Source organism: Narcine bancroftii, chromosome 10 (genome assembly GCF_036971445.1).
Source record: "Narcine bancroftii isolate sNarBan1 chromosome 10, sNarBan1.hap1, whole genome shotgun sequence".
Lineage (NCBI taxonomy): Eukaryota > Metazoa > Chordata > Chondrichthyes > Torpediniformes > Narcinidae > Narcine > Narcine bancroftii.
The window spans coordinates 32,921,979-32,945,406 of record NC_091478.1 but is presented as its reverse complement, the minus strand read 5'-3'; the positions used below and the strand labels follow the sequence as shown (position 1 = coordinate 32,945,406).

General features: G+C 40.1%; 1 protein-coding gene and 1 long non-coding RNA gene across 10 annotated transcripts in view; one reads left to right on the top strand and one right to left on the bottom strand.

Annotated features, from left to right (window-relative positions):
* plce1 (phospholipase C, epsilon 1) overlaps positions 1–23,428 on the bottom strand; it is a 288,097-nt gene that overhangs the window by 80,982 nt on the left and 183,687 nt on the right. For 6 of the 7 annotated variants that reach the window (XM_069900564.1, XM_069900566.1, XM_069900567.1 and 3 more), the window contains 3 exons: positions 12,400–12,545; positions 10,696–10,954; positions 9,676–9,884 (listed from right to left, as the gene is read on the bottom strand). In XM_069900564.1, the coding sequence (XP_069756665.1) occupies positions 9,676–9,884; positions 10,696–10,954; positions 12,400–12,545 (614 nt within the window). The remainder of the gene's footprint in view (positions 1–9,675; positions 9,885–10,695; positions 10,955–12,399; positions 12,546–23,428) is intronic. The other variant, XM_069900569.1, reaches the window with a different exon arrangement.
* LOC138744423 (uncharacterized) overlaps positions 1–23,428 on the top strand; it is a 53,502-nt gene that overhangs the window by 448 nt on the left and 29,626 nt on the right. For 2 of the 3 annotated variants that reach the window (XR_011345521.1, XR_011345520.1), the window contains exons 2-3: positions 1,430–1,527; positions 14,249–21,874. This is a non-coding gene — a long non-coding RNA (uncharacterized lncRNA). The remainder of the gene's footprint in view (positions 1–1,429; positions 1,528–14,248; positions 21,875–23,428) is intronic. The other variant, XR_011345522.1, reaches the window with a different exon arrangement.

The window sequence follows — 23,428 nt, the reverse complement described above, 5'->3', positions numbered from 1 at the left end:
TCATGCTTCCTGTTCCAGCAGATCAAGGTTGGTGTAATTAAACCCCATTTTTCTTCTTTAGCTCCAATTTAATTAATATCTCAGAATAAGAACAAAATCCATCAGACTCTGTTAAAGTCTCTTCAACTGTAGATTCCACATCGGCGAGAATAATTCCTCATTTAAATTTTATTCTGAAGCTTCATTCTCATCACTCCTCACACCCTGCTGCATGAAAATAGGCATGAAGCTTAGGCACTAGCTCACAATCATGATCCCTGGTACAGTGAGCAATTTATTTTATGCTGTTAACTGGGATCTTTCTTCACTAATTTTGATCAAAAAGTAGCCTCACCAAACCTCTAACATGTAATCTGCACTAATTCTCAATCCAAGCAAATCTTCCAGACCCAAAAAAGTAGGCACAAAAAATTAAACATAATTGTGAATATATTTAGGCCTGGGAGTTTGTGAATAGGTATGATGTGGGCAAGCAGAATCCCACGTTCCTGCATAATTTTTGGAATGGAAAAAAATTTTAAATCTCCAAGGTCTCAATGCAATCTCAAAAATGATATTTGCCTCTGTACTGGTACCTTGACAGAAAGCAAGTGTAATGGATCTGTGTTAATATCAATTTTTAGGTTAATGTTAAGCTATATTTCTTATAAATATGTCTTAGTTTAATTGTGGGTTTATATCAATTTTTAGATTAATGTTAAGCTATATTTCTTATAAATATGTCTTAGGTTAGTTGTGGGTTGGTAACAGAGTTACACACACAGGTCACAGTACATTTATAGAGAACGATTATACTCAGAGAATGGAGCTCATTCTTGGAGTCACAGCATCTAGAAAGACAGAGTTAATGGATCTGAAGTAAGTCTTAATTATGCAAGAACAATGGAGTGTTTGCTTTATTAAAAGTTGAAGTATCTAAGTACTCAATAAGAACTGCTGAAAGAAGCCTTCTGTTTTTAGACCAAACCACTTAAGCCTCTTGAACAGAAATGAGGTCAAAGGTTGTAATGGATATGGAGTGGTTTTGAAAAAGGCCAGAAATTTTGTAGAAATGAAAATAATAGTCATATAGTTTCCAAGAATTGGGGCCGACCTTGTTGATGACGTAACTGTCGCATGATTTGAAGAAATAGATTATCGAATTCAGACATTTTTGGATCAGTTTACAGATGTCAAAACTCTGTGACACATACAGGAGTTGGAACCTTGTGGAAGACTGGATTGAATTAAAGTAACCAAAATAGATGCTGTTATGTGTTACTTCTAAGAAAAGAGGGAGACAGAATAAGTAGATTTCAAAAGAGAAGCCTACTTCTAACTGTCTCTTTAAGATAGAGGGCAGTTTTGTTTGGAAAACAGATTCCAAAGTCTTCATTCAAGAAGAAGATTTGATCTTGGGAAGACAGTATTTGTATTCTCCTTTTCACAGGAGGTATATTGGTGGCTCAGAAGATGGTCACTCCTGTGTGAAGAATATATCTCAAGGACAACTCATTGAAAGAATTGTGTGTTTAAAGAGGCCTGAAGGTATGATGTTTAAAACTGCTTTATAATTATTTCTGAACTAAAATTTAAGGCTTTCAAACAAGACTTATACGATGCTGAAGCTTTAAAAATTGACTTTTCAGAGTGGGACTTTATTACACACACACATATTTACATTTGCACAAAGTGGGATTAAATTTAGAGTTAAGTTTAGAGATAAGCAAGAAACGTTATGCAATTAATAGTTTAAATAAAAACTATTATTTTGAATTACCATTGTCTAGTGAATTTTCCATTGCCATTACTTTGTTAGAGGTAACAAAGTCCCTTTCGTCCAGTAGTTTTCAAACTGCCCCCCTAAACTCACATTCCACCTTAAGTATTCCCAAAGCCATAGGTGCTCTGTGATTAGTAAGGGATTGCTTAAGGTGGGATGTGGGTGGAAAGAAAATTTAAAAATCATCCCTAATTGACTCGTTATATGCACGGTTTCATAACTCCAAAGGAAATGGGCCAATGACAATTTTTCTCATGCAAAATATTTCAGTACCAAATGGGTCTAGAGCAATGATTCTCAACCTTCCCTTCCCACTCACATACCACTTCAAGCAATCCCTTACTAATCACTGAGCACTTATGGCATAGGGATTACTTAAAGTGGAATATGAATTTAGGGGAACAGTTTGAAAACCACTGCTTTAGTCCCAAACAAAATTAAAAGGGTTGTTAGTTCGTAACATAAGCGATTAATTCTATAGAGACAGGTTGGAAAACATGCTGCTAAAATGTAATGGATACTTAGTCTTTGATCTGTGGTCATTCGTGTGGGAATGGGGCTGGCTGCTGGTAATTTGTTCGGGGAATCAAACTTTGGGCTTTCTCTGGTCAGGATTTTCTCCCCTACCCAATATTTACCCTTCCACCCTCTCACACAGACACCACACCAGAGTATTTGGAAACGGTCCCAGCCACCGCCTCCTGCCTCCTTGCATTGAAATAGTGGTGGTGAGAGGGGAGTGCACAACAAACGGGAGGCTTAGTCGATCATTCATCTGGGACCAAGATTGGGGTTCGAGTCCGATCACAGGAAGTCACAGAGAATTGAAACACCACACATTTATAGCAGCCGCATGAACGATCGTGGAGGTAGCCACTTCACAAAAGCTTGGATTTATTTTGCTTTTGGATGATGCAGCAAGGCAGTCATTCAACTTACAACACTCGACTTGATTCTGAAGTTTTCTTTGCTCTGGTTGTCCTTCAAAAGTGAACAAAATGTGAAGAGAACAAGATACAGAAATAATTTGCATCACTATCAAAGAAGATTTGATTAAAGAGCCGGGGAAGAAAGCAAAAGGCAAGGTGATGGGTTGCTGCATGCAAAACAATCTGTCACAAAATCCTCCCAATCTAACATAAATAACTGCTCAAACATTTGCAGGAGTCTATTATGTATTAGCCTCATTGTTAGAAGCCTGGATCCAATCTGCGCCCAGCTGCACATGATTCCTAATCACTTGGCCAAAGGCGTTTTGAGACATGGTGTAAGTGCTTGTTTTAAATAGTTTAATCATTACAGCTTTGCAGTGTACCTGCCTCATTCTCAAACAATTTATTTGCCATCATGTTGCCGTAGCTATTTTTTTAATTACACAAGTCCATGGGAAGTTTGGGGATAACATCCAATGTTATTTTCTCTGGTCCAACAGAAAGATGGATTTTAATGATCACAGCTGAACTATAGTGTTTTCCGGGCAATGAACTACTTTACATGTTTATTCAGTGTTGTAATGTAGGGAAGGAGTTAGCCAGATTCTACATACAGAGTGAGCTAATGACCAAATCATCTGTTTCTAATGCTGGTGAGGAATAATATTAGCCAGGATGTTGGAGGGAAGACAACTATTCTTCATAATAAATTGTGTCCATTGGAGAAAGCAACAGAAGACATTCATTAACAGAAGTGACGCACCTCCAATAGTCCCTCGGTGGTGAATGGTGGACCGATCTTCACCCACAGGGTGAAGGGAATGCATCCATTATGTTCATTGTGAGGACATGGTTAGAACTTGGTTGGGAGGCCATCAGGCCACTCTTGAAGCCTGGGTTAACTGATAATCCAAACAGCAGTTTGAATTCATGCCCCAAATATCAGATAAACTTTGTATGGGCCAAGTGTGCTCTGAACGTTGGAATGGGACGTTATGCGCGACCTCTTCAACAGATCAGAGTGGCATAGTGAGACTTAACCGTTTGCTTTGTGTATGAAAGAATTCACCCAAATCAAAATTCAACATGTACAAATGTTCTGCTTAATGCCAAAAGAAAATGACCTGTTCAGTTCATGCATATTCAATTATTTTGTTTATGAAAGGATTTTGGCTTCCCCAGTTTCTAATAATAACATACTAACAATAATCCTTGTGGTCACCTTAATTTTATTCTCAGTGCCAATCCTGCTCCTCTTATCCTGAAAATAACTATGATAGGAAAGTCTCAATGAGTATGTTCATCAAAAGGACAGTCGAGGGAAGAGGAGGAATGCCCGCAGGATTGCTTTGAATCGGTGGACTGGACTATATTCAAAGACATCCTCAGACCTGAATGAATATGCAACAGGTGTCATTGACCATCAAATTCTACATGAACTAGTGTGTGCTCACATACACATACGGGAGTTCCCACACCAGAAGCCAGCTAAGGGCAAGATCAAGGTTGTTTAAGGCCATGGATCTAGATCTCAACAAGCCCAGGTATGACCAAAAGGCCATCGCTGTAACAAAGAGGCAGTTCTGGAGGACAGATACAAATCAGCTATGGTAGGGAGTGCAGGGCATTACATCCTACATAGTGAGGGCAAACACTAGAGATGGCTGTGATGCTTCATTACCCGATGTGCTGAACAATAGCTAAGGCCGCTTTGAGAAGGGAAATCCAACAGTCCCTACGAGATTCCCTGCAATGGGTGTGGACCCTGTGATATCTGTCTCTGAAACTAATGTCAAATGGCATAAGGCCCTGATGCACCTGGCAGGGTGTCGACGATCTTTGCCAACCAACTATCCAGAGTGTTCATGGACATTTTTAATCTCTCGCTGCTGCAGTCGGAGGTTCCCACCTACTTCAGAAGGACATCAATCATCCCAGAGCCCAAGAAGAGTAGAGTGAGCTGCCTCAACAACTATCACCCAGAAACACTAATGTCTACTGTGAGGAAATGCTTTGAGAAGTTGGTCATGGCCAGAATTAACACATACCTAGGCAAATTGTAGTGAGTCCAGTCCTTTGCTTATCATAACAATCGCTCCACAGCAGATGCAATTTTACTGGCTCCCCATTCAGCTCTGGATCACCTTCAAAACAGCAACTCATCACAGCTGCTCTTCATCGTCTACAATTTAGCCTTCAACACTATTATTCTCTCAGTGCTGGTCAACAAGCTCCAAACCCTGGGCCTCTGCACCCTTCTCAGCAACAGGATCCTTGACTTTGTCATCAAAAGACTATGGTCAGTATGAATTAGAAGCAATGCCTTCTCCTCACTGACAATCAATGCAGGCACACCTCAAGAATGCGTGCTTAGCCCACTGCTCTACTCACTTTACACCCATGACTGTGTGGCCAGGCACCATTCCAAGGTCATCTACAAATTTGCTGATGACACCACAGTTGTCAGCAGGGTCGCAAATGGTAACGAGTAAGGCTACAGGAGGGAGATAGATCATCTAATTGAGTGGTGCCACACAAAAACCTCGTACTCAACGTTAACAAATCCAAGGAGATGATTGTGGACTTCAGGAGAATTTCAGGAGAACACGGACCAGCCCTCATTGAGGGCCCAGCAGTGGAGAGGGTCAAGAAGTTCAAATTCCTGGGTGTCAGCATCTGGAAGATCTGACCTGGATCCAATGTGCTGATGCCATCATGAAGACAGCTGGCCAGTGGCTGTACTTGGTGAGGAGTTTGAGGAGATTCAGTATGACTCTCTAAAACATCTACAGGTGGTTGCATCATTGCCTGGTATGGAAGTGCCAATGCTCACGACAAGAAAAAACTTCAGAGGGTTGTTAACTAGGCCTGCGCCATCACGGGCACCAGTCTTCACTCTATTGAGGATATCTACAAGAGAAAAGGATCCTCACCACCCAAGCCATACCCTCTTCACTCTGTTACCATAGGGAAAAAGGTACAGGAGCCTGAAGTCACGCAGTCAGCAGCACAAGGACACCTTCTTTCCCTCTGCCATCAGATTTCTAAATGAACAATGAACGACAGACACTGCCTGACTTTGACTTTCTCTTGCACTGTTTTTATTTATTTTGTAAGGTGGTTCATGTAATTTTTTGCACTAAACAACATACTTTGTGACGAGTTCATGAGAATAAGTTCTGATGCTGAGAAATTTAACGTAACATGGTTTTGGGACAGAAGATGGAACATGCATTACACTGCTGTCTGAGTAAAAGGTTAAAGAGCTGTTGTACCCTCAATTTAGGTTTGACACTTCAGAGGAATATTGTCAAAGGGGTTACACAGTTAAATGGCATCCAATCCATCAACCCTATAAACATGAAAGATATGAGATCTTGCCAATTTAACTTCAAAACAAACTGCAATAACATTCATGTTTGGGATGAAAAAGATTAATTTACATATCCATGTATGATTAATTTCCCCAGACCTTTCAATTTGCAGAAAAAGAGAAGCTTTTCTAGCTGATTTGACCTTTCTGCCCTCGTCTTGCCTTGGATCAACTCCCTGTTTGAATACCCCCCAGCTTGCTAAATTAAATTTACAGAACAAATGATCTTCCTGACAAAAAAAAAATCCCTCCATTGGAAGCCACTCTTTAGCTACATAAAGATTGCAACATCCACTGTGAGGAAACAAGACTAAAGTTAAGGCAAAATTCTTTCTGATCACCCAAGTTCTCTGGATATCAAAAACATTATCACTTTGGTTCAGTTTCCAAAGTGGCAAAAATAGCATGAAGATCGAATCAATAACTTTCAGCTCACTTTAACCAAATGGAACTCAGCCCCACCCCTCTCCCCATCAAAATAATTTACAATTCCAGATCTAATATTTGGCCAACCAGTGGCACAACTGTAAACCTGACCACAAATACCAAGTCCCCTGACCTGTTCCAGGAAGGTTTCTCCTGGAAATGATGGGTTCCATAAGAAAGAAGGAGCAAGTAACACAAAGGCAGAGTGGAGTGATGCCAATGTGGGAAGGAATGGCAAAATGATGAAATGATTCAACAGATAAACTTTGCAGAATTTAAAGTTAAACAGCCAACAGTAGTGTCTCAGGATGTGAGACACTATCTCTATGACCAACTTTATATTTTGGTGTATAAGTCGAGTTGTGAAGCCCTCAAAAATCACTCAAGTAAATGGGGGCCATGTATACTTTTCAGACCTAAAATTCAGGTCAAAAACCGTTTTGACGTCGATTCAGCATACAAGTCAACCTCGGAAGCACCAATTTGACGTATTAGTCAACCACGGGAGCATCTCCCCACCACCAGTCCTGCTGTCCCCCGACACCTCCCCTCTACTGGGTTCTGCCATAACCCACCCAGACATTCTACATTTGTATATGTATATGGAGCCCGAGGTCCCTGCTCCTATCTGGAAACCTGAGGTTGCTGTTTCTGCCCGAGAAGCCGAGGTCACTGCTTCTGCTCGGGAGAACGAGGTCGCCACTCCTGCCACGTGGCAGAAGCAGCGGCCTCGTTTTCTCGAACAGGAGCAGCGACCTCGGCCTGCGTGGCAGGAGCAGCGACCTTTTTCTCTCGAGCAGGAGGTTCCTGCTCCTGCACAAGAGAACAAGGTCACCCCTCCTGCCACGTAGGTGCGAGGTTCCCGCTCCCATTGGGGGAAAGAGGTCGCGCTTCTGCCCAGTAGGCTGAGGTTTTGTTTTACTGTTTTTTTTTTACTTGCTTAATTTACAGCTTTGTTACTTGGCAATTCGGATGATGTAACAAATTTGGGTTGTTGCTGGGAGATCCAGACAGCCTGAAAATGGGGGATCGACTTAATGGGAGACCATTAAAATGAGGTTTAAAAAAAAGGGGGGGTTAACCTATGCCAAAATATACGGTATAATCGCCATCATATTTTCTTTTTAAGATATTTTAATTGGTTTGAAATAATACAAAAATTAAACAATATAATTATATATTGAAATACAAATTACAAGAAAAAGAAAAAAAAAACACTATTTGCTAATTCAAAACCCTGACCTCTAAACAAGGTTGGAAAGAAAAACTAACATGTGGATATTAAATAATGATAACCTGGGAAATAGAAGGCACAACATCAGAGTTTATAACTACCCTAAAACTTTAGGTTGTGGTAATGGTCCATAAAAGGGGCCCTGTCTTTAGGAAATAAGGATTTGAATCTTTTATGGATTTTACACAGCTGAAGTGATAATTTCTCATCAATAATTTTCACACTTACCTTACGGAGTGGCCGTCCACAAAGGAAGGGCATTTACACTACATACTTGAGTCACAATAGTTTCGAAGACTGGACATGGGTCGATGTCGACCATGAGGTAGGCCCTGCGCGTGTCGACGTCGTCAATGACGTATTGTGTACACCATATTCATTAGCCCATTGTTGTGGACGGCCTGCAGTTCAGTTTAGACTGCAGGCAGTCCGCAAAAATGTCTTGGGCTGAGACAGGAAAAATTTCAGAATGGCAATGACTCTCTCAATTCCATTCTGAACTTTTTACACTGCCTGCGTAATTTTGAAAATTTCCCGTTATGCAAGTGGCTGCGTAAAAACTATATTTAATGCGATATCTAATTGTTTTCTAAACTTCAACAAGACATAGTATCATTTAGCCATTGTGTATGGATAGGTGGAATATTATCTTTCCATGTAATCAAAATTGGATGTCGGGCTATCAGTGAAGTAAAGGATAAAATTTGGTTTTGAGTTGAAGTCAATAAAATGTCATCGTCTTGAAAAGATCCAAAAAGAGCAATTAAAGGGCAAGATTCCAATTTAACCTTGAGAATCACTGATAATGTTCGAAAAATACCTTTCCCAAATTTTTCTAAACTAGGGCAAGTCCAAAACACATGAATCAAAGATGCCTCAGAAATTTGTCACATGGAGGGTTTATATCAAAGTAAAAACAAAATCATTTAACTTTAGGCACTCTATGGGCAACTTTAGCAATATCATGAACAAAGGGAGGTCGTATTAGTCAGATTACAAATGGAATCCCAAACCTCATCAGAGAATGAAAGATTCAAATCCTGTTCCCTGTTCTACATCATACTTTAACCTGAAGTAGTAGTAGTTTATTTATATAGTGCATTTAACACAACACATGTTGATCCAAAGCATTGAACATAAAAAGAATAAATTAGTTACTATCTAAATGATGACAGGCAGCCAAAATACACTGACACAGTCATCATTTTATAGAGACTAATCCCACTTAAAACATTAATTATTTAAACCCTAACCCATTCTTCCCAATCGCAGAAACAAACAACTTCTCAATTTTAAATGAACAACAGTGCTACGAACATCAGATTTTAAAGAACAAGAGAGGAACACAAATAAGCTCAGTTGGAATTCTGTTTAGATGTTACAAAAAGTCCAACTGCAGCCATTTTGGGGATGGTTTATAGCATCGGCAAGACTGAGATGCTACTGTCTGCCAGCTTAAAAGGGGAAACTACCAACTAAGTCACAGTAAGGTGGCAGAGGAACAGTCCGTCTCAAAGCCCCCAACCTCCCCATACTGGACAATCTGAACGCCATGACCAACACATCCTTCAGGATTTTTATCGGGGCTAACACTGCTCCGCCGCTCCAGTCATGTTGGGACACCACCCCCATCTCTGCCACATTTCCACGATTGTCAAAGTGGATACCATTGGAAGGCCGATGCCACGTCCCCACTCTATCCCGCAGCTCGGTCTCTTTGGTCGGCCTCCCTCCACGCCCGTCGAGCTGCGAACCTTGTGGCTTTGTCTCAGTAACCCACTCATTGTTTGGAGACCTAAGTGGCAGTTTTGGACTCACTGTGTTTCACCGAAAACCCTTGGCGAGCAGCCATATTTGGATGTAGTTATTCAGTAAGCAGTATCTGCACAAGTATTCATGGACTGCAATGGAGAGAAATCATGTTTTAAAAATTGGTTCTGATACTTACTGATATTTGCCCCTGTCTCTGAATGAGTTCCTCCTGGAAGTGCAGCCATCACCACCACCTTCTTCTCCTTCTTCACATTCTAAGCTTCTATTACAGCTTCGGATAGTCTGCAGAATATTATTCACTGTGGACTCTTTCTCTGTATTATTTAGTCCGTCTTTTCCAATTCGCTGCAGAAAATGTTCCTGGCCATTGTAGTCTGCAATAAACTAAGAACATCCATATTCCTCCATGAGCAGCTGCTACTAACTTCAACCACAAGCACATTATAAGACTGCAAATTACATTTTAGAAGAACTGAATGCCAGAGAGGAAAAAAAAAACAAATTCATCTAGCAATCTCCACATCAGTACAGCTTGAAATTCAAACCTTCAGGAAGAAACCCATTTATTGTGAGCAATCTAAGTAGCTGCTGCCTACCGTTACATTATATTTTGTGCTTCCTAAAGGTCCCTAGTTTAAAATTCACTTTCTAAGTTCAGTGGAAGCCCACTGACTAGACTCTAAACAACGTATGAGAAGAAAATAAACACTGACATGGATTTGTCTGACTTTTCAATAACACATGGAAGGACTGAAATTACATTTAGCACCTCAAAAATGGCTCCTTGTCTCCCCCCCCCCGCAACCCCCCCTCGAAATCTACTAAACCACAAATGTCTCTGTTAAGTAATAAGGTGCCCGCTCTTACTCAAGGAAGTGAGCATGTATAAATACACATTAAAAATTAAATGAACTGAAAAATGTGGCTTTTGTTAATGGTATTTGTAAAAATAAAAAAAAACAACAAACATTCCTTTTTGATGTAATTCAGCGAACATTGAAATCTATTATTTGCTGTTGATAATCATTTATAGATGTTGAGTAGAAAATTGAAATGAGCATCATGAAACAGGAAAAGTGGAATGAATTTATTCGTCTACATGGTTAAATTGCCAACAGAATCACCAAGGAAAATACTGCTGTTGCGTCAATTTAACATATTACTTATTTTCATTATAAGCACGTAGAATTCTTACCTCAAAGGTGTCCTCCTGAGAATTGCAGTGTGAATGGAATTTCATCAAAGTGGCTGCACCATCCAGGACATCACACAACTCCTTCAGAAAGACTCCACAGAAGGGAACCACTTTGCACCCGGGGATATTTAGAGCACGGCTTACCACTCTCCGGTATTCAGATGATGATTCATGCTGTGCCATTGCATCTTTAAGGCTTCGCATGGTTTCAATGTCAGACTGGTCCATAAATTGCCACATCTTCAGAACTTTCCTAGACCTGCAAAAATCACCAAACCATATCAAGTGATGTTGAAAGCACCTTTCTCAAGGCTCCGATAGCTCAGTGGTTAAAGCACTGGTCTTGTAAACAAGGGGTCACAAGTTTGTTCCTCACTGGAGCCTCCCCCCTGTGAGGGACTCTTGACAAACTGCTGACTTGTCTTCCTTATAGGTAAAAAATTTCATGCATGTTAGATTCTAAATGTAATATTACATGACAATAATGGAACCTTTACTTTTGGTGGTGAATATAAAAAGCAGAACATCAATTTTTTTGGAAATACATTGTCACAAGTGTCGTTGAAACAAATAATTCATGACACGTTAATGAAATGAACAACCATTATACATACACAATAGCCTGAACATAATATTGAAAACGTATACTAATGTCTAAATGAAAGTTCCTCCTCAAAACATGATGTTGCTCGATCTGCTGAGTTCCACTAGCAGAGTGTATTTTCTAATCATTCAATCTACATATGTAATCAATATACATACTTCGCATGTTTTGATTCTACACAAGAGAAAGAGCTGTTGAAAAACTCTGATATGCCTAATAATATTTGCTGAGTAAAATATTAATGGCAATGAGGTCTTTAGTTCTTCCTTGGGCTACAGATGTGATGGGATTGCAAGCGAACTGGGATACAGATGAACTTGCACTTGGCTCCAGACTTGTAATGAGCTGTATAAATGTATGTTTATGTAAGAACACCATCAGTTTTCCTTGTCACCAAAATCTTCAGACGTAAAATAATCTTTAGCAATGGTGCAGTATAAGTACATTTTACACTTTGCCACATTTTATTTTCTGTTGGAATCAATTGCTCGATTATTTGTTTTGTTACACAACCAAAGCTCAAGTTAACTGCCACTGAAATAAAATTCATCTGAGTCTTTTTTTTAAAGCTCAAAACAGGAATTGCTTGTCAAATGTATGTCCAAACCATGAAGCTAAGGTTCGGAAAAAGCTAGGCCTCAAGGTTCATCTATGAGGCATTATGTCCCACATTGGTATGTTTGAATACAAATGCAATGTTCCGTTTTCAATCTTGTAGAAGCCTTGGTACTTTGACAATACAATTCCTAAAATGAGTGAAACATTACTTGAACTGTAGAACAGATTTCTTCCTTATAAATATACACTTGAATTGATTATAATAATAATAATAATAATAATAGAAAAATTGTTTGGTCATGGAATCAACTATTGGCCAAAACAGTTCATTGTATAATAAAATTATGGTGTCATCCATTAACTCAAGATTCTTCTTTCAATTCCTGTAGAAGTAAATCTGTTTCGACCCAACTTATCTGAACCAATTCTTAAGTACGTGCCAAAAAGTAATTCCTGATCAAAGTAGCTTGTGCATTACATGGAAAAATGCATTCTAATCTTAACTTTGAACTTCTTCCAGTGGAGCAATAAGTCAACAATACCTGAGGCCTGCCAAGAATTCCATCACTGCGTTGTAATTACCCATGTTCCAGCAACACTTGGCCACGTGAACCAAATAAGAGAACACTTCCCTCTTCTCCTCCATGGAGCCGGCTGTCAGGATCAGCCATGTCACCCAGGAGCTCACCTGAAATATGATGAGTTTGGATTCATTAATGCACTGAATACCTAAATTGCTCCAGCCATGTTCAAATCGACTAATTCTATTGTTTGCAACCGAATAAGTGATTCACGTAGGATTTTGGTGAGAGTACCAAATTCAGATGGCAATACCTTCCACCACATTGCACAAGACTTCCAAAAATTGATGAATGGCGATGCTGCAGAAAAGAGCATTTTGTTCTCAGGGCATTCACTTTCAAGCTGGCGATGTGCAGTGACACAGGATGTAATATAAATTAGCTAATATGGTCGAAGTCCTAAAATCCAGAATGGCTTGGGGAGTGATTCAGTCTGGATTTTCTGGATTCTTAGGCAAGAATTTTAAAATTCAAATTTAAGGAGAAATAAAGAGATAAACAGGTAAATTTTGATTGTTTATTCATTAGCAAATACAGCACGCTTCATTTATCAAAATGAGCAGTTTTAAAGAAAAATAAAGTGAACACTTGACAAAAAATGTAAACATAAACGTTTCTCGACAAAAATGTAATACTTGATGTTTAAAAATAAACATTGTAAAAGAAAAAAAACAGTACACAATAGAATTTCTTTGTGATAAGATTACTGTGGTTGTTTGTTGCTGCTCTGTATCTGTGGCACTTGTGTATGCACGCATGCAAACGCCTGCTAAATTTTAAAAGTTTTCATAAAGTTCGGATTCTCGGATGGTCCAGGTTTCTGACATCCAGATTTTTGGACTTCTACTGGACTCGCTCTTCAGGAACACAGTAAGATATAGTTCATACTCTTTTCTTTCTCTGTCTGAATATTTCGACAAAGCCACTGACATTTTAGTGCTCTCTTACTCCAGTCCAGCTTCTTTCCCTAGATAGAGAAGCTTTCATCTCATTCAGGTCAAATTTAAGCTCATGGACACAGGTCGTAATCAATACACAATCCATTGTCTCTCCTCAGTCCTTTACAATATTAGTCTGATATTAACTAGGAAATATTACTGTGCTAAATATAATGAATGTTACCCATATTTTCCGGTTTTACTCCAGATATCAATATTCAGAGTATCTTGCATTACACTGCTGTGTAATGGATGAAGTGCAGAGCTTTTGCATACAGAACATTAAGCAAAAATTCAGAGGGTTTTATCTTTTGTCCAAAAGTTGATGGCCTTAGAATTGTTCTAATTCTTTAGAACTGCCCTTTGAGGTAGGTGGTTTACCAGACTGATGCATGTTGTTTGTACATGATGGAATTAGATATAAAATTGCAATTATCATTTAAATACATTGATTGATAGCTTTAGATTCTGCTCAATATGCAGAAGGTATATCAGAGGGCTTCATTAATGACTTGGCAAAACATATGACTCACAGTATCTGAAAAGTCTTTATTCTATTAATACTTATTCACCTCTCTGTGGATCGGAGTGCAAAAAACACCCCCAGCGACTTACCATGCTATGAGACACAAGACAAAGGCACTGAAGATCCAAAATTACTTTTCCAATGTAACGTAGGAAACATCTCTTAATGTTCTCATCAATTGATCCAGTGCAATGAATACTACAAAAATGCATTAAAAAGTATTCTTTGTCATTACTTTCAAAATAATTATAAGACCTTAAAATAAAGTGTGGTTTTGAGCTCAAATTATGAATGCGATTAAATTGCCAGAAAGGGATATTGACATGTCTGTCTTGTTCCTCTTCAGCATCTACAGGTGGACCATTGAAAGGATATTTTCGGGATGTGGTTACACGAGCTGCTCAGCTCAAGATCAGAAGTTGTAGAAGGTCATCAGAACATAATGCAAACTTCCCTCCCCTCCATGGACTCTACCTGCTTCTCCTGCTGCCCACAAAAACCATCCAACATACGAAGGACCCATTCACACCCTGGGAACTCTCTCTTCCCATTGGGAAGAAGGCTCAAGAGCGTGAAAGCACGCATCAGCAGCTTTATAACCAGTTTCTTCCCTGCAGCCATTAGACTATATTAGAGGTAACTTGCGAGACTGCTAGTAGAATAACCCTTCTTTTTACTGAAATTAGCCATTGCAGGAGTTTCTCACAAACTGGCCAGAAATAAACAAAACTGGAGAGAAATTACTCGCAATATCTGGGGTGACAAAAGAAACGCAAAGAAAAACGAAGTTGCATTTCTGAAATAGCTACTGTTTCCCACCCCCCCCCCCCCCACCCCTTGCAAAAGGTGATATTTTGCAGAGGTTGACAACCAAAGGCACAGATTCAAGTCAATAGACAAAAAAAGATTTGAGGAGAGGAGTTTTAATTTCGACACAAAATGTAGTGGGGTTATTTTGTCACTTCCTGAAATGGCATTGATGTAGAAACACTTATCAAGCTTATAAAGAACTCTGTTGAGCACTTAATGTTACATAGGACATTCAGAACTCCAGACCAAAGACTGGAACGAGTTCAAATTTTTTTTTTAATACATATAGAAACATTGTAGAAATGAGCTCTACCACAATTCTTTTTTAACAAGAGTTGAAAAAACATGGCCCAGTATCTGCAGGGAAAAGAGGAATAAGATGCATGTGACCTGCAGAACAAGGTTCAATGAAGAACACCCATGAAGTACAATAGAACAGGCTGACGTTACTCCCATGTTCCAGCTGGAAAAATAAACTTATTACTCTCTAAATAGTAAACCAAGCCTTCATTTGAGGAAATCAAGCCAGTTAATTCGTGCCTGGAATTACGTTGAGTTTGGCACAATACAAAGCCAAAAAATAAACACTCCATGGTCTGCCAAATGCATTGTGGAGGGAACTCTGGTCCAGTTTCTTCGGAGGCAAACACTTAGTTGTATAATGAATGTTTATGCTTGGAACCCATTTGCTCTGGCATTCCTGTCCACCTCAACAGGTTGGACCAGCTCTGAGTCTCTATGACTCGCATCTTCCAGGACATTTTCCATTTTCAAGGGATTCTGATTAGCAAACTCCTTTCCAAGACTTAGGAACTAGAGTTACCTCTTTGGATTGGAATTTCTTCAAAAGGACAATCAGTAATCTCCAGACAGTTTGTGCATTCTCTCCTCATTTCAGAAAAAAACCATTGCAGGCCTAGGCCGATTTGAACAGTATTCCTCGAAGAAACTCGGCCGGCAAAATATTGCTGGGAATGAGTACATCTACAATCATTTCAACCCAGCAGCAGTGTTTATTTTGGTATGCTAGTTGATAATCATTGATTTGAACTCCCAGAACATGGATGGGTGCTCACATTACATGCCTGTCTCATACTGGAGAAGGAACTGGAGATGATTGAGGCCTTCTTATTTCCATTCATGGGAATTAACTACATTTAAAACAATGACACAGCTTGGAATCATGTTTCTAATAGAGATAAAACTAGTTAATTTGGAAATGAAGAATACCAGAATGGAAATTCATATTCCTAGCTTTCACGTAAAAACCTTATCTGAGTTACTTTTTGCTGTTCTAGAATTCAGTGTACACATAATGTTGAAGGAATCACAAAATATATGAGAGCAGGGAGGTCATGCTGGAGTTATATTAATACAAGACAGGCCATAACCAGACTACCATTTATAGTCTTGGTCATCGTATTACAGGAAGGATCTAATTACAACACAGCTTTACGAGAATGCCGACAAGCCACTGAAACTTTAGATATGACCATTCACTGTTTAAACTGGGATTGTTTTCTTTAGGTAAAGAGAGGCTCAAGCTTGGTCAGTGTTAAATCAAGGAATCCAATTTCTAAGAGGGGCAGATAAGTGCATAGGAAGAACAAAATTTCCTCTGCAGAGACTCGAGGCAACAGGCAGAAGGATTGGATGAGCTGACCAAATTTTGATCTCCATTTAAATAGTGTCAGGTATCTGGGACTCGCTTCCTGAAATTGTGAGAGACAGAAACCCTTGGACTTGAAAAGAACATTTGTGAGAACTTGATGCCCATAGCATCAAAATTACAGATCACCAGCTAGGAATCCGAATTAGTCCAAATATTCTAGCTTGGCCAGCATGGACGTGGTTGACTTTTTGTGCCATAAATTTCTGCGATAGCTGAAGAAATAGCTGGACTGACACTTACGGAAGTGAAAGAGAAGGAACAAAATGCACAACTCCAAGCCACATAAAGAACCCATGTGAAATACCATAACAGACTGATAACAGAACAGCAGAGGAAAATCTAAGCTCATGCAAAACTCACAAAAAAAAATTAAAATGAGATAATAACCAATGGTGTTATTTCAAAGACCACAATTTGAAACGCCTCACAACTTATTTTGTCACAGCCATCAAAATGATGAATGATCAGCAGTGTTTTAATATACGGGTCTATCAATGGAAAATATTAAACTACTGATATTTTGCTCTTAATCCTGCCTCATGGCAATTTAAATTTTCTGCCATGCTTAAGGAAGACCTGCTTAACACTGGGTGGGGGGGGTCCTTGACTGCTTTATCACAGGTTGAATGTGTGCATTGGGATGTCAAGTAAGACAAACCTTGCCCATATAGTAAGGTTTTGCATCGTCAGCTATCTAACTACGGCGCACCACACGGAAGATGCACAGATGAACAGGTAGACAGCTGACGTCATCAGCCCCATGGGCAAACACAGAAACCAACTTACAAGAAGATGACAAGGCATCACAAGTTAAACTGTTTGAGGTGTTGAAGTACAAGTAATTAAGTTTGCAGATGTCCTTCCTATGGGTGAATATACGAAGAAAGGCAGCAGGCACCATGTCTCATGTCAATGAAATGTAAAGGGCTGGAATTCATTCAGTCTAACCAGACAGACAAATACTACACCTCAGGATCAGATGTACAGTTCCACTGCTCTGACATGCAAATATATATCCAAGACTATCAGCTTACAGGACTGAGTAACTGAAGAAAAAAACAAGCTTTATTAACGTTTTCCAAGCTCAACAAAAGTCAGCACAAAATGCAATTTGTTAGAAGAACAGTAATAATTTTGGTATTATTTTAATTTTATTTATTGCATTTTTTTGGGTTTTGATTCGATTGAGAACTGGGAAGTTAACTATGAAAGGCCATTTACGAGGTAAGTGTAAAATGTGAACTGCTTTCATTTAAGACAACCGTGGGAAAGAAGAGACTCTTGGTACAGATTGGATTTCAAGCTGGTTTGCAAAAGTGTAAGAAAGTTAACTGAACTGCAATGTACTCACTCATATCAGGAACACAAGATGTTCTCTGATGAAAGATGGATGATCTAACAAGCTAACTCCCATCTCCACAATTATTGCCTTGTTGAGTAACTCCAGCATTTTCCACTTTTATCACAGTTACCAATTCCCAGTTGCAAACTCAGTGTGCCCACTCACTCCGGGAAACTGACACAAAAAACAGAAGCAAGACCACTCCTCGCTTCAACAAGATCACAGTGGATCCAGCCTTCCTCTTCACGCCACTACCTTTCTCTCTCCTCAAACTCTTCGTCTCTCTTATCGTTAACATGCCTGTTCATCTCCATCTTGAATATATCCAATGACTTCACCTCCATAATTCTTCAGGTTAGAGAATTCAATCTCTCAGATCTGAAATGGGTGAACCCTTAGTCTGAAACTATGGTGGAGGTACAAGAGGCCGCAGATGATGGAAACATTTTGACATGAAATGTCAAGTGTTAATTTCCTCCTCCTTCCCCCCGCCCCCCCATTGATGCTGCCTGACCTACTGAGTACCTCCAACAGCTTGTTTTCCTCTGAACCTACACTCCCATGTTCTTGTCAGCCCTTCCATGAGCATACTCTCTGTCAGTTCCTCTCAGAATGCTATCAATTTCACTAAGATCTCTCATCTGCTCCGGTGGGTTTAAACTAGATTTACGGGGGAGGGGAACCAGAGTGCCAGAGCAGATGGGCGAGTGAAGGAGGGAAAAGATGATGTTAAAATTGCATGCACTGTTAGAAGTCAATGGGTTGAATGTGGTGGAAATGTTGTCTGGTGCATCTATTTCAATGCAAGGAGCATTGTAAGAAAGACAGACAAGCTTAGAGCATGGTTTGGCATGTGGAATTATAACATTGCGGCCATTGGTGAAACTTGGCTGCAGGAGGACAAGACTGGCAGCTCAATGTTCTGGACTTCTGTCACTTTAGACAAGATAGAACGGGTGAGGGGGAATGAAAGGGGGAGGAGTGGTATTGCTCATCAGGGAAAATATCACAGCTGTGCTCAGGCAAGATTGACAAGAGGGCTCATCTACTGAGGCTATATGGGTGGACCTGAGGAAAGGTATCACCACACTCATGGGGCTGTATTATAGACCAGCCAACAGTAAGCAAGAATTGGAGGAGCAACTGCAGGAAACATAAGGTTGAGATAGTAGGAGAATTTAACTTTCCACATATTTTCTCAAGGGCTGGATGGCTTGAAGTTTGTCAAATGCATTCAGGAAAGTTTTCTAAATCATTATATAGAGGTATCAACTAGGAGAGCATGCAACACTGGATCTCCTATTAGGGAACGAGACAGATCAGGTGACATAAGTATGTGATGGGGAACATTTTGGGTCCAGTGATCATAATGCCATTAGATTCAAGTTAATTAGGGAGACAGATATTTCTGGCCCTCAGGTTGAGATTCTAAATTGGAGATAGGCCAATTTTGAGGGAATGAGAAAGGATCTAGAATGTGTGGATAGAGACAAGTTGTTTCTTGGGCAAGGATGTGTAAGCTAAGTGGGGGACCTTCAAAGGTGAAATTTTGAGAGTACAGAGTTTGTAAGTTACTGTCAGGTCAAAGGCAAGATTTGAAGGCATAGGGAACCTTGGTTTTTTAGGGATATTGGGGATCTGATTCATAAAAAGAGTGAGGTGCATTATAGGTATAGGCAACATGGAGTAAATGAGGTACTTGAGAAGTATAAAAAATGCGAGAAAAATCTCAAAAAAGAAATCGGGAAGGCTAAAAGAAGACAAGAGGATGTTTTGGCAGACAATGTGAAGGAAATTCCTAAGGGTTTCTACAGCTATATTAAAAACAAAATGATTATGAGGGAAAAAATTGGTCCCCTTGAAGATCAGAGCAGTCAGCTTTCTATGGAGGTGAAAGGGACAGAAGGGATCTTAAATGCTTTATTATTTTCTTCAGTATTCACTCAGGGAAAGGACACAGAGTCATAGTAAGGAAAACAAGCAGTGAGGACATGGAACCTTTACAGATTAGAGGAGGAAGTGTTTGGTGTCTTAAAGCAAATAATGGTGGATAAATCACCAGGGTCTGACAAGATATTCCCTCTAACCCTGAGGGGGGCTAGTGTAAAAATTGCAAGGACTCTAACAGAAATATTTAAAATGCCCTTAGCCACAGGTGAGGTGCCAGAGGATTGGGGGGTAGTTCACGTTGTTCTTTTGTTTAAAAAAGACTCCAAAAGTAACCCTGGAAATTATACGCTGGTGAACCTGATGTCAGTGCAGGTGCACAATCCTTTATCCGGAACCCTTGAGGGACAGTGTGTTCCAAATTTTGGATTTTTCTGGATTTTGGAAAGCCAAATTTAAGCCCACCTGAATTGAGCTGCCGTATCCACCCCCACCACCTTCCAGTCACGTTGCTATCTCAAACCCCCCTCCCCCGCCCAACTCGCATTGCCGGTCTCCCCCCCCCTCGCCTGCTCAACTCGCGCTGCCAGTTTCTCGCCCACCCAACTCGCGCTGCCTGTGTTCTCCCCTCACCCACCCAACTCGCACTGCCGTCTCTCTCTCCACTTGCCGGATTTTGGAGCTTTCCAAATTTTAGATGTCTGGATAAAGAATTGTGCACCTGTAGTAGGTAAATTATTGGAAGGTGTTCGAAGAGATCAGATATACAATTATTTGGATAGCCAGAAACTGATTAGGGATAGCCAACATGGCTTTATGTGTGATAGATTGTGGTTAACCAATCTTGTAGAGTTTTTCAAGGAGGTTACTAGGAGAGTTGACAAAGGAAAGTCTGTGGACATTGTCTATATGGACTTTTGTAAGGCCTTTGACAAGATCCCACATGGGAGTTAGTCAGGAAGGTTCAGACGCTAGGTATTCATGGTGAAGTGGAGAACTAGATTCGACAATGGCTGGACGGGAGAAGGCAGAGAGTAGTGGTGGATGATTACTTCTCAGACTGGAAGCCTGTGACTAGAGGTGTGTCTCAGGGATTAAGTGCTGGGACCATTGTTGTTTGTCATCTATATCAATGATTTAGATGATAATGTGGCAAATTGGATCAGCAAGTTTGCAGATGACACTAAGATTGGAGGTGTTGTGGACAGCAAAGAAGGTTTTCAAAGCTTGCCGAGGGATCTGGACCAGCTGAAAAAATGGGCTAAAAAATGGCAGATGGAGTTTAATGCAGACAAATGTGAGGTGTTGCACTTTGGAAGGACAAACCAAGAAAGGACATACAGAGTAAATGGTAGGGCACTGAGGAGTGTGGTAGAACAGAGGGATCTGAGAATACAGATAGATAATTCCCTGAAAGTGGTGTCACAGGTGGATAGAGTTGAAAGAGAGCTTTTTTAGCACATTGGTCTTCATAAATCAAAGTATTGAGTACAGGAGTTGGGATGTTTCGTTAAAGTTGTACAAGACATTAGTGCAGTTGTGGTCATCTAACTACAGGAAAGCTAACAATAAGATAGAAAGAGAGCAGAGAAGATTTACTGGGATGTTGCCTGGACTTCAAGAACTGAATTACAGGGAAAGGTTCAACAAGTTAAGACTATATTCCCCGGAGCATAGAAGAATGAGGGGAGATTTGATAGAGGTATTTAAAATTATGAGGGGGTTAGACAGAGTAAATGTAGAAAGGCTTTTTCCACTGAAGGATAGTGAGATACAAACTCGAGTACATGAGTTAAGGGTGAAAGGCAAAAGTTTAGGGGAAACTTCTTCACACAGAGAGTGGTGGGAGAGTGGAACAAGCTTTCAGCTGAAGTGTTTGAATGCCGGCTCAATTTTAGCATTTAAGGGGAATTTGGACAGGCACGTGGATGTAAGAGGTATGGAGAACTATAGACTGGGTGAAGGCCAGTGGGACTAGGCAAAAATAATGGTTCAACACAGACTAGAAGGGCCGAAGAGCCCTGTTTCTGTGTTGTAATGCTCTATGGCTCCATAATAACCAATATAACTTGGTCTAATTTCCCCTGCTTTTCTTCAGACAGACTTTGTGTAGAATAATTACATCTGGTGAAGAAATTATGTTCAGAGGCCCGAGCATAGCATTTGCCAGGAATTACATGAAACTCAGTAGCATGTTGATAAGTTTCCTGTGTACTGAGAGAATCAAGAGATAAGGAGGACAATACTCAAGATAACAAGAGGTGACTATCTCAGGAATGTGTACACACATTCACTAAAAGGTGCAAGTAAAATGGTCTACAACTGAGGTCACACTATAGCCATTCTGAATGATTGGGAGAACTGTGAAATTCTCTCCTACCTCCACCCTCCCAATGCGCGCACTTCCCTCTCCCACCTGGCTTTCCATCACATGGACTCCAGAGCAGAGATTCTGAATGGAATGAATTGCCCAGTGTGCGACACAAGATTATATGTACGAATTCAGTAGATAATCATGTGACATTGAAACTGAAATGGAGTCGACAGGTGAAATTACATGGTTTGCCTAGATATTCTGTTATGTGAACCCTGCAAGTTTGCTTATCTTAGAGCATTTAATGCAGTGAAGGAAAGTGAGATACAAACTCGAGTACATGAGTTAAGGGTGAAAGGCAGAAGTTTAGGGGAAACTTCTTCACACAGAGAGTGGTGGGAGTGTGGAACTACACTGACCCTTATATTTTTGTGTGCTCTGTTGATGGTTCTTCCACACGCAGATTCCAATGCTGTAAGGAGTTCAAATGTTTAATGACCTGCATTCCCTGCATTACTGGAAGCAATCCATCCGTTCTGTACACTGAGCCAGAACACTTACTTGAAGTGACCACTGGTGCCACGACTTACATTCTTACAGACATCACTGAGTTGACTATGGACTAATGACCATGCAGCAACTGAGCAAGGTCATGGACAAGAAGCAGTAGAAAAGCACATGGCAGTAATTCCACCTCACATTTCATGTCCAAAAATATATAAGCTGAATTCCAAGTAAAAAAAAGTCAACCATAAACAGAAGTGTACAGGTTGCAGCACCTTCAGTCCAAAATAACAGTTCAGGAAATTAAAGTCTTAAATGAACTCTTTTGCATATTAAAAACCAATGCCATTCCCAGTGCCATATTGAAGCAACCTAGTTGATGCAGAATACAAAGGTAGGTTCGTCTCAGTGTTGAAAATAAGCCTGTCGACTTAAAGCAACATCTGGTAATGATAAGGCAATTTTCAATGATTATTAAAATAAATTGCTGTTCTCTATAATGTTGGCATTTATGACTCCTGTAGTTAAGGATTAAAGTACCAAAAATAAGAAATTATTTCATCTTTGATACACAAGTCAGCTACTCTGATAATCAGGTTGGCACTTCAACCTGGAATAGATTTTGGTCTCAGTTCCATTGCCTTTGATTACTTCAGGCATATTTTCCACTCTCCCGTCACACGCAGACATAATACAACAACCTACAATCAACCTTTCAGCCTCGTGGTTTTCCTTGACCACATTTCCATACTCATTAAAACACAAGACACCATTTGTCCCAAGGAATCCAGGCTGAACTCAGCACAGCAACCCCATCATTTCCCCTCTCCTGACTCCTTTGCATCTTATTCCCTGTCACCTGCCCACCAACCCTTCACTGGTTCCTTTGCCATGTGCCCACACAATGGGATATTTGACTGTAACTTATAGGAGGAAGCCAGAGCACACGTATGGTCACAAGGAAAAAAAAATACAACATCCACAAAGCATCGGGATT